Source organism: Coloeus monedula, assembly GCF_965178545.1.
Source record: "Coloeus monedula genome assembly, chromosome: 5".
NCBI lineage: Eukaryota > Metazoa > Chordata > Aves > Passeriformes > Corvidae > Coloeus > Coloeus monedula.
Window position 1 is genome coordinate 73,641,800 of NC_138785.1, and position 14,758 is coordinate 73,656,557.

The window sequence follows — 14,758 nt, forward strand, 5'->3', positions numbered from 1 at the left end:
GGGAGCGGGGAAGGGAGGGAGGAAAATGCTTTGGATTGCTGGAAGGAAGGAGGGGGTGTCAGGAAGAGCTCCTGGCCGCAGTGGCCGTGGCAGAGGTGTCCCCTGTCTCCACCCCACGTACGCCTGACACGCAGCACCAGCTCCGTGCTCGCCTTCCTGGACCCGTGGGAAACCTCGCAGAGCAGCTTCTTGGAATGGTCCTTCCAGGAGAAGGTGCTGGTCAGGTTCACCTGGTGGCTGACCCCGCTGGTGTCCAGCTGGAAGCGGCCGGACACCTCGGACACCTGGGGGTCGTAGCCCTCCCAGTGCAGGACGATGTCACTCCAGGGACAAACGTAGGGTGTGGAGCACTCCAAGGTGGACCTTTGTCCTTCGGTCTGCTCCTCGCTGCTGGTGACACTGGGACGCTGCAGATCCTCTGGGATGGAGAGCAGAGGGTTGGGATGGCCCCGTGGAATGGGCAAGAAGGGAATTTTTTGGGAATCTCGGTGTTTCGCCCACCCGAAATGCTCAGTGTCACATCCCGCGCTGCCGACCAGCGGTCGCCGTTGATGATCTCGAAGCGGAACCTGTAGGGGCCACTGTCACCCGGTGTCACCCCCCGCAGCAGCAGGGTGCAATTCCGGGCCCTGGGGTCCCCCAGGAGCTGGGCACGACCCCTAAAATGAGCATCCACATCCTGGGGGGTGGTGGAGTGGAACACCAGGGTCTTCTGGCCATCGTAGTCCTTGTACCAGATGGCCACGATGCCATCGGTGGTTGTCACATCTGCGGGGTAGCTGAAGGTGCAGGGCACAACCAGGCAGGACCCCCCGACGGCCTGCAGGGACTCGGGGTAGGAGACCCCCCAGGAGCTGAGGGCTGTGCCAGGGAAAATCGGGATCAGGGAGCTGGAAGTGTCCCCAGTTCCTCCCAGGACACGTTGGGGACCTGGCACCTCTGCTCGACAGGGAAGGTGGGATTTGGGATAAACCCCCCCAAGAGGAGGTTTTGGGGTGGAGAAGGGGGAGATAAGCAGGAAAAGCTGGGTCTTTTGGGGCTAAATAACAAGGAAAAGGGGGAAAGTGACCTCCTGGCCTCCCGAATTTATTTCCTCACCCCCTTTCCTCACCCTGGTTCCTTGTCCTCGCTCCCATGGCCTGGCTGTCCCCTTGTCACCCCATCCCTGCCCACCAGGAGGAGGGGACACGTGTGGGATCGTGGAATGTGCTGGAAAATCCCACACCTGCTGTGCCAGGAGCAGCCTGGGAATCCCCATAATTCCTGCCCATCCCTTGGGCACCGTGTCCGGCTCTCACTCCCACCCATCCCGGGGCCAACCCCTGCCTCCAGCCCTGCAGGGGACAATCCCAAGGGTGTCATTGTCCCCATACCTGATGGGACCAGGCTGGCCAGGAACACGAGGCAGCAGGGCAGGCGCATGGTGGCACTGCCAGGGGACACGGGGGACGCGGGGTCACGCTGGCACAGGGGATCCTGGGGACAAGGAGAGATGGCTGAGGGCCTTGGAGTTGGTGGGATGGATCCCTGTGGGATAAATCCTGCTGGAAGCACCGCTGGCATCAGAAGAGTCCCCAGGAGAGGGTGGAAAACAAAAGGGAAGGGAGGGGAAGGGAAGGGAAAGGAAAAGAAGAGAAGGGGAAAGGGGAAAGGCGAAAGGGGAAAGGAGAAAGGGGAAAGGGGAAAGGGGAAAGGAGAAAGGGGAGATGGGAAAAGGGGAAAGGGGAAAGCGGAAAGGGGAAAGGGGAAAGGGGAAAAAGAAAAAGGAAAAAAGGAAAAGGAAGAGAAAGAACAAACTGAAAAAAAAGGAATAAAACCAGGAAAATAAATGGAAAAAAGGAAAAGAAGAAAAGAAAAGAAAAAAGAAAAAGAGAGAAAGAGAAACAGAAAAAAGGAGAAAGAAAAAGAGAAAGAAAAAGAAAAAGAAGAAAAGGAAACCAATGAAAGGAAAAGAAGAGGAAATACAAAAAGAGAAGTATTTAAAAGGTTTTATGGCTTTTTGCAGCTCCACACAAACTCCTGACATTCCTTCCAGTCTCTCCACCCATCATTCCGTGATAAACCCAAATCATTTTGCCCTGATTTTTTCCCCAATATCACAGGAATCACTGATCGGATTGCCATGAATTTAGATCCTTCTCCGAGAACTCCTGGATCTCTCCCTGAGGAACGAGGCTGCTCCCAGCCCCCTGCTCCGGCCTTTCCCTCTCCAGCATTCCCTCCTCCGCTGATACCTCCTTTCCCCACATCTGTATCCAATTTCCTCACTGCTCCTTGGATTTCGGGATGGATTTCCCTCTCTGAGGAGCTTTGCTTGGGATTTTTCCCAGACTACGAGCACAGGGAATGGCTGGGATGGCCCCTGGGTGTCGATGCTCAGAGGGGGGGACGATGTGAAGGCACAAATTGTCACGGGATTGGTGCCGGAAGAGGAAGGAAGCGCTGGGATCCAGCCCCCAACCCGTGCCGGTGCCAAGTTTCATTTCTTCTCCCGGATTTCTCTCGGTTTCGATTCCTGGGGAACCCTCAGGGCAGGATGGGGACACTTGGGATGGGGACCCCGGGGGGAACAGTGGCCCCTGGTGGGGCCCTGCTGCTCCTGGAATTCCAGGAGTTGTAAATATTTCTGGGAGAACACTCCTGGTGTGGGGCTGGATGGGGCGTGGAGCGAGCTGGGGAGGGGAAGGCATCCCTGGTGTCCCTAAATGGGATTTAAGGAAGGGGTTGGGATGGGAGGGTTTGAAAGCTCATGAATTCCCATGGGCAGGGACACCTCCCACCATCCCAGGTGGATCCAAGCCCCAGTGTCCAGCCTGGCCTTGGACATTCCCAGGGATCCAGGGGCAGCCCCAGCTGCTCTGGCAATTCCAGCCCAGCCCCTGCCCACCCTCCCAGCCAGCAATTCCTTCCCAACATCCCAGCCCAAGCTCCCCTTTCCCACTGGGAAGCCATTCCCTGCCTCCTGTCCCTCCAGCCCTTGGCCCCAGTCCCTCTGCAGCTCTCCTGGAGCCCCTTGAGGCCCTGCAAGGGGCTCGCAGCTCTCCCTGCCTCCTTCCCTTCTCCAGGGGAACATTCCCAGCTCTCCCAGCCTGATCCAGAGCAGCTCCAGAATCCTGGAATGGTTTTGGTGGGAAAGGACCTTAAAGCTTCTCTAATTTCATGGGCAGGGACACCTCCCACCATCCCAGGTGGATCCAAGCCCCAGTGTCCAGCCTGGCCTTGGGCACTGCCAGGGATCCAGGGGCAGCCCCAGCCACTCTGGCAATTCCATCCCAGGGCCTCCCCACCCTCCCAGGGAAGAATTTTTTCCCACTGTCCCACCTATCCCTGCAGTTTAAAAGCCGCCCGTTGGCCCAGGAAGGAGCAGGGAGAGGGGACACTCCCAGTGTTGGACCCTTCAGCTCCATCCCATCCCAAAAACCAGAGAAACGAGGACCACAGGATGGTGAGACACCATTCCCCAGGATAAAGGGTGCGTATGAACCCCTCCAAGCCTGGATCTGATCCCTGGAATTCCAGGTACTTCCCTGGCTCCTGGTAGGAGATGGATGAGGCTCATCCCAAAGGGATCCTCCGTGAGCCCTCATCCCACCCCATTCTCTGCCCTCAGAATTCCCATCCTTTCCCAGCCCCAGGGAACCACGGCATTACCTGGCAGCGGCAGCGGCTCCGGCAGTGCCACCTCCGGAGCGGTGACATCAGGAAGCCGCCTGTCCCAGGGCTCAGGGACGTCCTTTTATCAGCGGGGGGTGGGAGATAAGGAGCCCCAAACCGCAGCACTTCCCTCTTCGGAGTCCATGCCCTGATTTTGGGAAGTGGTGACAGCGGCAGCCGTTCTCTAATTCCGGGTTTTTGGGGCCAGGCTGGGTTTGGAGTGCTCCAAGATCTCCAGGTTTAGGGTCCTGCTGGCGGGGCTGGGGCAGGGTTGGTTTTGTCCCCCATGGGAACGGTTTGGGATTTGTGCTGATAATTCAGGAATGTTTTTGTTGTCTCTTGGATGGAATCGAGGGCGGCTCTGTCCTCAGCTGGGATTGCACCGGCAACTGGGGGGACACGGCCGGGAAAACCGATCCCAAAACAATCCAGGGATATCCTGGATCGTGTAGCTCCATGATCAGTGGATAAACTGGGAAAAAAAAGAGGAAAAGGTGAATGTTGGGAGCGATGGTGTTTGTCCTCCCAGGTAACCAAGATGGATCCTGGTTGTCCTGGGAATTCTGAATGTTCCAAGGGCTGGAGCCCCTCGGCTCGGGGAGAGCTGGGAATGTTGCCCTGGAGAAGGGAAGGAGGCAGGGAGAGCTGCGAGCCCCTTGCAGGGCCTCAAGGGGCTCCAGGAGAGCTGCAGAGGGACTGGGGCCAAGGGCTGGAGGGACAGGAGGCAGGGAATGGCTTCCCAGTGGGAAAGGGGAGCTTGGGCTGGGATGTTGGGAAGGAATTGCTGGCTGGGAGGGTGGGCAGGGGCTGGGCTGGAATTGCCAGAGCAGCTGGGGCTGCCCCTGGATCCCTGGGAATGTCCAAGGCCAGGCTGGACACTGGGGCTTGGATCCAGCTGGGATAGTGGGAGGTGTCCCCAAAGCCAGGAGAGGGCTCAGAGGAAATTCCCAGAGGAATTCCCAGCTGGACACCTCAGCCCTGGGGATGCCGAGGCTGATCCAGCTCTCCTGGAGCACGACCCAGGTCCAACCTCTGCCCCCTGGAGTAAGGGCACCCGGGGTTGGTGGCACTGGTGGCACCGGGTGAAGCCGGCCCGTGGTGACCGCTCAGGGTCAATGCCCGACCTTGTGCCCCGGGACTGTGGGAAAGTGCCCTGTGGGACCTCGGCCCCTCCCCGGCCCCTCTGGAGCCGTGCCAGGCGGGATGCTGAGTCAGCAGGGAGATGCCCACGGTCCTGCTGCCCCCTCCCCCACCCCGGTTGTGCCACCCTCCGGGAATCGGTCCCAGATCCCATTGGGGGGTTACTGGTGTGGGGCTGTGCCAGGGCTGGGGAGGGGTCTTGGTGTGGGGGCTGTGCCAGTCCTGGTGGGGTCTTGGAATTGGGATCCATGCCAGGCCCGTGGGATCTTGGATTTGGGAGTTGTGCCAGTCCTTGGGGGGCTCTTGGAAATGGGAACTGTGCCAGTCCCGGTGGGATCTTGGAACTGGGAGCAGTGCCAGTCCTGGTGGGGTCCTGGAATTGGGATCTGTGCCAGGCCTGGTGGGATCTTGGTGTGGGAACTGTGCCAGTCCCAGTTACTTCTTGGAGATGGGAATTGTGCCAGTCCCGGTGGGATCTTGGAACTGGGAGCTGTGCCAGTCCTGGTGCATCCCTGGTGTGGGAGCTGTGCCAATCCTGATGGGCTCTTGGATTTGGGATCTGTGCCAATCCCACTGGACTCTTGGACTTGGGAGTTGTGCCAATCCCGGTGGACTCTTGGAACTGGGAGTTGTGCCAGTCCTGGCATGCTTTTGGATTTGAGACCTGTGCCAATCCCGGTGGGATCTTGGTGTGGGGGCTGTGCCAGTCCTGGTGGGACCATGGAATGGGGGGCTGTGCCAGGCCTGTGGCTTCTTGGAGCTGGGAACTGTGCCAGTCCCAGCGGGCTCTTGGAAATGGGAGCTGTGCCAGTCCTGGTGCGTTGCTGGTGTGGGAGCTGTGCCAGTCCTGGTGGGCTCTTGGAAATGGGAGCTGTGCCAGTCCTGGTGTGCTGCTGATGTGGGGCTTGTGCCAGTCCCAGTGGGCCCTTGGAGCTGGGAGATGTGCCAGGTCTGGTGACTTTTGGAACTGGGAGTTGTGCCAATCCCAGTGGGCTGTTGGTGTGGGGGCTGTGCCAGACCTGACAGGATCTTGGATTTGGGATCTGTGCCAATCCCACTGGACTCTTGGACTTGGGAGTTGTGCCAATCCCGGTGGACTCTTGGACTTGGGAGTTGTGCCAGTCCCGGCGTGCTTTTGGATTTGGGACCTGTGCCAATCCCGGTGGGATCATGGTGTGGGGGCTGTGCCAATCCTGGTGGGCTCTTGGATTTGGGAGCTGTGCCAGGCCTGGTGGGACCATGGAATTGGGGGCTGTGCCAGGCCTGTGGCTTCTTGGAATTGGGAACTGTGCCAGTCCCAGCGGGCTCTTGGAAATGGGAGCTGTGCCAATCCTGGTGCGTTGCTGGTGTGGGGGTGGTGCCAATCCCGGTGGGATCTTGGAATTGAAGCTGCGTCAGTCCTAGGATCTGGGAGCTGTGCCAGTCCTGGTGGGCTCTCGGAACTGGGATCTGTGCCAACCCTGTGCCAGGAGCACCATGCACTGCCCTGGCACGAGGAGAGCTCCATGTGATCCATGCCAGGGCCGTGCCCACCCGGAGCAGCCGCCCAGCCCTGAGCAGGAAATGCCAGGGCAGTCTGACCCAGCTCCGGCCGCTGCTCTGCCCCCACTTCCAGATCCTCCACTTCCCTCCTGCTTCCCATAGAGCAGCATCGTGCCCCCGGTGCCCTGGCATGGCTGGGGGCTGGGGGTTGCCCACCCTGCCAGCTCCGGATGGGACTCCTGGATCTACCAGGACTCTGCTGGCATTCCTGTGGCGGGCAACAGTGGGATCCAGGAGGAGCAAGGCCCATCCCAATCCCTTTCCTTGGATACCTGCACCCTTTTCCAGGGCATCCAGGAGCCTCTGGAACCTCATCCCGTGCCAGGGTTGCCAGCCTGTGTTGTCCCAGCTCTCCCAGCTCCACGGAAGCCCGGGAGCTTCCGGAGCGCTCCGGCTCTGGGCCGTGCGTGGGCAGTGTCTGGGGCACGTCCCTGTGCAGTTCCTCTTTCCAGGCCCAGGCACAGCCCCAGGGTGGGATGAGGTGGAAAAGGGAACCTTTCCGGGAAGTGAAATGAATGGGAAATGAGGGAAATGAGGGAAATGAGGGAAGTCAGGGAAAGGGTGCAAAGGGATGGAAAAACCCATGGAATTCTCCAGGGAGGGAGGGGTGGCTGTGCCATAGCCTGGGGATCGGCTTCCTGCTGGGAATGGGCATCCTGCTGGGATTGGGCATCCTGCTGGGAATGGGCATCCCGCTGGGAATGGGCATCCTGCTGGGAATGGGCATCCCGCTGGGACTGGGCATCCTGCTGGGAATGGGCATCCCGCTGGGAATGGGCATCCTGCTGGGGACCGGGATCCTTCTGGGAATGGGCATCCTCCTGGGAATGAGCATCTTCCTGGGGTCCAACATTGTCCTGGGGAGCAGCATCCTCCTGGGAATGAGAACCTTCCTGGGGACCTGGACCCACTTAGGGATCAGCCTCTTCCTGGACTCCATCATCTTCCTGGGGATCAGCATCCATTTGGGAATGAGAACCTTCCTGGGGACCAGGAACCTTCTGGGAATGAGAACCTTTCTGGGAATAAGAACCTTCCTGGGGACCAGGTTCCTTCTGGGAATGAGCATCCTCCTGGGAACGAGTGTCTTCCTGGGGACCCGGACACACTTGGGGATCAGTGTCTTCCTGGGGGAAGTCCATCATCTTCCTGGGGATCAGCATCCATTTGGGAATGAGAACCTTCCTGGGGACCGGGATCCTTCTGGGAATGAGAACCTTTCTGGGAATGAGAACCTTCCTGGGGACCAGGTTCCATCTGGGAATGAGTGTCTTCCTGGGGACCCGGACCCACTTGGGGATCAGCATCTTCCTGGAGTCCATCATCTTCTCGGGGATCAGCATCCATTTGGGAATGTGAACCTTCTTGGGAATGAGAACCTTCCTGGGGGCCAGGATCCTTCTGGGAATGAGAACCTTCCTGGGAATGAGAACCTTTCTGGGAATGAGAACCTTCCTGGCACCAGCATCTTCCTGGGATCAGCATTTTCCCGGGACCAGCATTTTCCCGGGATCAGCATTTTCCTGGGATCAGCATTTTCCCGGGACCAGCATTTTCCCGGGACAAAGCCCTCCCCTTACCCCATTTGGGGTCCCCGCCGTGGCTCGGGGCACTCCGCGTCTCCCGCTCCCATTCCCAGGACGGGTGGAGCGGAGTCCAGCGGGAGCTGTGGGACGCGGCTCATTCCATGCCCAGGAGGAATGCGGGATGGGCGGCGAGCCGGAGAGATAACCGGGAATTCGGGTGTGGGCTGCGAGTAGGGAGAGGAAAACACGGATGGGAAGAGTGGGAATAAATCACCCGTCCTGTCGGGGGTGCGGCCTGTGCCAGGGACCCCAAATCCAGAGGAAAATTCCATATTCCCAGGCAAATTCCTCCTTTTCCCTTCCTAAGGAGGGAGCGGGAGGAAGAAGAGGCAGCGCTGTGGGATGGGGCCGATCTCCCTCCAGCCCCTCCCGCATTCCCCCCTTTCCTGGCGTGAAAAGTTGAAGGAAAAGGACAAACCAAATAAATTCCGGCTCGGCGGGGACACCGCGGTGACACCGCCACCAGGGCGTCACCGTCCCTGCGCTGGCACCTGAGTCAACACAAACTGGTTTTCTTTGGCTGGGAGAACTGGGAAGCGCTGTCCCAGCTGGGGGAGGCGGGGGTGTGTGTGTGCCAAACCGAGGGAAAAACTTGGGAATACCGGCTGCTCCGGGGACAGCGGGACATTCCCGGCTTCCCCATTCCCGGGACAGATGTTGGGGACGCCCTGCCCTGAGCACAGACCGCGCACATCTGGATTCCCTGCGGCTGGAACGCGCGGGGGTTCCGAGGGGGGGTGGTGGCAGGTACGGAATCCTCCCTTTCCAGCCGCGCCACCCCCGCGCTGTCCCCTCCCTGCCCTCCCCGTCCCCACGGCCAAGGGTCACCCAGGCCTGGGAACGCGGCTCCAGGCAGCGCCAGGGAAATGTTTGCTTTGGCACCGGGCTGGGAATGAGGCCCCCGGTGAGGTTGGGCGGCTCCCGGCTCCCCTCGGCTCCTCCCGGATCCCGCTGGACTCCTCCAGCTCCTCCCGGCTCCTCTGGCTGACCCAAGTCCCTTCAATCCCCTCCCAGTCCTCCCAGTTACCCCATCTCCGGCTGGGTCTCCCAGCTCTCCTCAGCTCTGTCCAATTCCTTCTCCCCCAGTACTCCCAGTTCCCCCCGGTCCTCGTGGTTTCTGGTCTCCCCGGCTTGCCCCCAATCCTTCCCAGTTCTCCCAATTCCCCCTGTCTCCTCCTGCTTTCCCCTGGGAGTGTTTGTGAACTCTCAAATCCAGGGATTCATGAGCCCACAGCTCCAAATTCCACCCCCGGGAGTGTTTGGGATCTTTTCAAATCCAGGGACTCACAACCCCCCCGCTCCAATTTCCACCCTGGGAGTGTTTGGGATCTTTTCAAATCCATGAGCTCCCAGCTCCAGTTTCCACCCCCCGGGAGTGTTTGGGATCTTTTCAAATCCATGAGCTCCCAGCTCCAGTTTCCACCCCCGGGAGTGTTTGGGATCTTTTCAAATCCAGGGACTCACAACCCCCCCCATCTCTAATTTCCACCCTGGGAGTGTTTGGGATCTTTTCAAATCCAGGGATTCCCAAACCCCCAGCTCCAATTTGCACCCTGGGTGTGTTTGGGACCCTCAAAATCCAGGGGTTACTGAGCCCCCAGCTCCAATTTCCATCCTGGGGCTCTTTGGGATCTTTCAAATCCAGGGGTTACTGAGTTCTGAGCTCCAAATTCTATCCTGGGAATGTTTGGGATCTTTGAAATCCAGGGACTCACAACCCCCAGCTCCAAATTCTACCCTAGGGGTGTTTGGGACCCTCAAAATCCAGGGATTCAGGAGGTCCCAGCTCAAATTCCCACCCTGCGGATGTTTGGGACCCTCAAAATCCAGGACTCCACAAGCCCCCAGCTCCAAATCCCACCCTGGGGATGTTTGGGATCTTTCAAATCCCTACTCCCAATCACCACCCCAGTTCCTGGGCTCATTCCAGCAGGAATTTTAGGTTGACCTGGTGCCCGGCTCCAAGGAAACATTTTGGGTTGGATTCTGCTCATCCCGAAGACTTGCCCATTCCCGTGTGTGCGAGCTTCCGAGTGGAAAATCAATTCCTAATGCACAAACCTGACTTTTACATTTCGGGAACGCTGGGATGGAGCGGTCTCGAGTCACTGATCCCAAACGCCTCATTAGCTCCGGAGCGAGCCGGGCTCCCGGAGGAGGAACGGGATGTGAATTATTCCTGCGACACTGGGAGCGATGATGGTCCGAGGTAATGGGATCTGACATGGCCCCGCTCCTGCTGCGCTAATTCCCGGTTCCCTAAATCCGCCGCAGTGCCGAGGCCAGGCAGGGACGCCCTGGGGACTGCAGGGGACCGGTGGCATCGCTCCAAATCCAAAATCCCAGCGTTTGCTTTTCCCAAACAGTGTCTGCGTGGTCCCTGTCCATGAGGGGATTCCAAATCCAGTCGTGACAGCTCTGTCCTGGTTTGGGATGATCTTCCAACTTCCCAGACCTGGAGCCATGACATTCCCACCTCCCTCGGGATGATGCTCCATCCTTCCACCCCTGGAGCCACAAAATTCCCATCCTGGAAAGGGGTGATGCTCCAGTCTCCCAAACCCGGAACCAGGACAGTCCTATCCTGGCTTGGGATGAGGTTCCAACCTCCCAGCCCTGGAGCTACGACATTCCCATCCTTTCTCAGGAAGATTCTCCGTCCTCCCACATCCACAGACAATGTCCCCATGCTGGATTGGGATGATGTTCTGTCATCCCAGACCTGGATCCAGGACAACTCCATCCTTCCTCAGGATGATGCTCCATCTTCCCAACCCTGGAAACACGACATTCCCACTTCCCTCAGGATGATGCTCCAACCTCCCAGACCTGGAGCCACGATGTCTACGTACTTCCTTGGGATGATGATTCATCTCCCCAAATCCAATGACACAATGTCCCCATCCTGATTTGGGATGATGTTCCATCGTCCCAGACCTGGATCCAGGACAGACCCACCCTCCCTCAGGATGATGCTCCATCTTTCCAACCCTGGAACCACGACATTCCCACCTCCCTCAGGATGACGCTCCAACCTCCCAGACCTGGAGCCATGATGTCCGTGTACTTCCTTGGGATGATGTTCCATCGTCCCAGACCTGGATCCAGGACAACTCCATCCTTCCTCAAGATGATGCTCCATCTTCCCAACCCTGGAACCACGACATTCCCACCTCCCTCGGGATCATGCTCCATCCTCCCACATCCAGAGCCACAGCGTCCCCATTCTGGCTTGGGATGATGCTTCATTGTCCTGCCCCTGGAAACACGACATTCCCACTTCCCTCAGGATGATGTTCCATTGTCCCAGACCTGGAGCCATGATGTCCGTGTACTTCCTTGGGATGATGCTCCATCCCACCAAATCCAATGACACAATGTCCCCATCCTGACTTGGGATGATGTTCCATTGTCCCAGACCTGGATCCAGGACAGACCCACCCTCCCTCAGGATGATGCTCCATCTTTCCAGCCCTGGAGCCACAGAATTCCCATCCTGGCAAGGGATGATGCTCCAATCTCCCAAACCTGGGACCACGATGTCCCTGTACTTCCTTGGGATCATGGTCCATCCTCCAAAACCTGGAGCCATGACATTCCCATCCTAGCTTGGAATGATGTTCCAACTTCCCAGACCCGGAGCCACGACATTCCCAACCTCCCTCGGGATGATGCTCCATCCTTCCGTACCTCGAGCCACGACATTCCCAGCTTCCCATGGGATAATGCTCCATTTTTCCCGATGTGGCTCCGTCAGCAGCACCATCCCACAGCAGTGGGGCTGCTCCAAGGGCATCCCGAGGAGCATTCCAGGAGCTCCAAACACCCGCCGGGTCCCGTGCTGGGTGGCAAAGGCACTTGGGAATGTTGTGCTCTGAGGCCTGGGGTCGGATATGCCCTCACTCCATCCCCACAGGCAGGATCCAGCTTTTCCCAGCTCCGGGATGAGACCTGGATCTGGAATGTGGGGATCCCAACCACTGCAGCATCCCACAGGCCATGGAATGTTGGAGCACAGGGATGCAAAGCTGCCCTTGTTCCATCCTGGCCCCAATCCTGAGGGATCAAACCCTCAACTCCCAACTCCTCCAGCTCCAGGGGGCCTTTCCCAGCCTCTGGAGCTGCCTGGCACCACCAAAATTCCCCCTCACTCCCACCTGAGGTGATGCCGGGATGGGATTTTCCCAGTGAAAAATCATCCCACAGACCCAAGGACTCATTCCCCTTGGGATTGTGGCTGTGTCCCTTTTTCCCACCCACCAGACCCCCAGGAGCTCCTTGGGATCCTTGGGATGAAGCCCTGGGTGCCAGCAGATCCCGCTGTGGCGATTCCAGAGGCCGAGGGATGGAGCGTGGGATGAGAAAGGGCCTTTCCCATCCGCGGGAGGTTTGGTGAGGAACAACAACAGCAGCTTGGGGTTGGAAACATCCCAGTTGGGCAGGAAAAAGCCATTCCTGCCAAAACTGCTGGCAGGAAAACTGCGGCTTGGAACTCCCGGTGCTTGCGGGGGAGTTCAGGGAAAGCGGCTTCTCTGGGAATGGTTGAGGCATCCTCCCCCATCCTGGTGTTCCCTGAGGGGTGTCCAGCTCCAGGGGGACACCCCAGGGTTGTCAGCAAGTGGGACATGGGGACATTTTTCCCTCCCAAACCCCTCTCAGCGCTTGGAGATGAAACATCGGGAATCTTTGGCTGCTGGAGGGGTCCAGGATGCTCCTGCTTGCTCCCAACCCTTCTCGAACATTCCTGGGACAGGGAAGAGGATCCCAAAGTGCAGGACGTGTTTAACAGCACTCAGGGATGGCCGCTGTCACATCGATGTCCCCGACACCGCTCTCACTTCCAGCACCGCTGGGAATGTGGGAATTGCGGCGGCTGATCCGCGCTGGATCCGTGTTCCCAATCCGTGTTCCCGCTTTGCAACATCGTTTTGCATTTTGCTCCTCGTTTTTGCACTTTTCACGCTTTTCAGGACCTGAACCATCAGTTCTGGCAGCTGGAGGCAGTGGGAGCCCTCCCTTTTCCTGCCGCAGGGATGCGGGAGAGTGGGAAGAGCTGTTTTTCTCCCAAATCCTCAATTTTCCACCCTGAGGTGCCCATACTAGGGCGGCTGTGAGAAACCAGGGAATTCCCGGCTTCCCAAGTCTCTCTGACCTCATCCAGCCAGGAGCGATCCCTGAGTTTGGGGTGTTCCAGAGGGTGGGAGAAGCAGGGGGACAGGGAACCCTCAGGATACTGGGGAGTGGGACACGTGGGAAGTGGGAATGCTGCAGTGGGGTGACAATGCCATGTCCCAGACAGATCCCAGACAGGCTGGGAGCCACCTTTCCCTCCCTCATCTCCAGGACAGGAATTTCTGGATTTAACCCCCCACAAGGGGTGGCCAAAATCCCTGTGGAAAATCCTCTCCAGGCTGCAACCCCCATTCCAAACTGTCCCTGCTCCTTCATTCCCAAATCCCAGCTCCTTGTCGAGGGAAGGGGCTCTGGGGTGGGGTCCCAGCACAGACCCCAGGGGTGGCTTTGGTGACTCAAGGCCAGCAGGGTGGCGACTGTCACTGCAGAGAGGTGGCCACCAGGATACATCTGGGCACAGCCGGGCACGGGGAGGGGGCACTGGAGACCCCAGCCCCCCTTTTGGGGACCGCCCAGAGGCAGCGCTGCCGCAGCCCCCCCGTTCTGTGCCCCTCACGGTTTGTTTTCCTTTCCCGGAGAACTCCGCCTGACCCGGGGCCGGGAAGAGCCTCTGGAGCGGGGGGAGCCCGGCGAGACCCCCGGAGCCGCCCCCTCCTCTCGGTAATGGTTTGCAGCTGCCTCCTCCTCGCCCTCCTCTTCCTCAAGGAAGGCTGGGGGACACCATGGCACGGCCAGGGGCATCCGGGGAGGGGACAAGGGGAGGCTGAGGGACACCATGGCACGGCCAGGGGCACCAGGGGAGGGGACACGGGGACAGTGAGGGGCTGAGGGACACCATGGCACGGCCAGGGGCATCCGGGGAGAGGACACGGGGGGCACCGTGAGGGGAAGGGTGGGTGAGCACGTGTGTGTGTGTGTGTGTGTGTGTGTGCATGCACATGGGTGTGCACACGGGGCGTGCCAGCGGTGCGAGCGTGCAAATGCGTGTGGATGCGTGTGCGCGTACGCGGGGTGCGAGCGCGTTGTGGGTGTGCGTGCCAGTGTGTGCGGGTGCGCAAACGGGGCGTGCGTGCGGGTGCGTGTGACCACGGGTGCGCGCACGTGGTGTGGGCGCACACGGGGCGTGTGTGAGCGCCGGTGCTGTGCGCGGATTTGGGGGTGTGCGCAAATGCTGTGGGAGCGCGCGTGGGTGTGCAAGGAGGGCTGCACGCGAGTGGAAGAACACGAGCGAGAGCCACGACGTGTGAGTGTGCGTGCAAGGGTGTGAACAGCACGCGTGTGTGCAAGGGGATTCCTGTGGGTGTGCAAGGGGATGGCTGGAGTGTGCACCAGCGCCTGCCTGCTCCCATGTGTGCAAGAACACGTGTGTGTGCAAGAGGGGAAACTGAGGCCTGTGCGCGGGGGATTTCCGGGGGTTGCCGGGGTTTTCCAACCCCAAAATCCCCCCCCTCCCCGGGGACAGCGCTGAGGTGGGGAAGGGACCTCGCTTGGAGCCCGGATGGACACCGGGAATGTGGGAATCGAAGCCTTTGAACACCGGGAATGTGGGAATTTGGGTGGCACCGCGTCCCCCCCGCTGGCACCGCGGCCCCGTGGCCGCCCTGCCCTTGGCGGGGCAGTGGGAAGGAAGCGATCCAGCCCTTCCCAGGCTGGGTGGGATCCATCCCTGCTCCCGGAGCGCCGGCAGGGCCGGGAGAGGGGGG

At 59.5% G+C, this 14,758-nt stretch overlaps 1 protein-coding gene across 1 annotated transcript in view; it reads right to left on the reverse strand.

The window, feature by feature from the left end:
* SIGLEC1 (sialic acid binding Ig like lectin 1) overlaps positions 1 to 14,758 on the reverse strand; it is a gene marked incomplete at both ends in the record, with an annotated part of 31,412 nt that overhangs the window by 16,478 nt on the left and 176 nt on the right. The window contains 3 exons of the mRNA XM_082282019.1: positions 122 to 418; positions 502 to 861; positions 1,374 to 1,476. Coding sequence (XP_082138145.1) covers positions 122 to 418; positions 502 to 861; positions 1,374 to 1,476 — 760 coding nt within the window. The remainder of the gene's footprint in view (positions 1 to 121; positions 419 to 501; positions 862 to 1,373; positions 1,477 to 14,758) is intronic.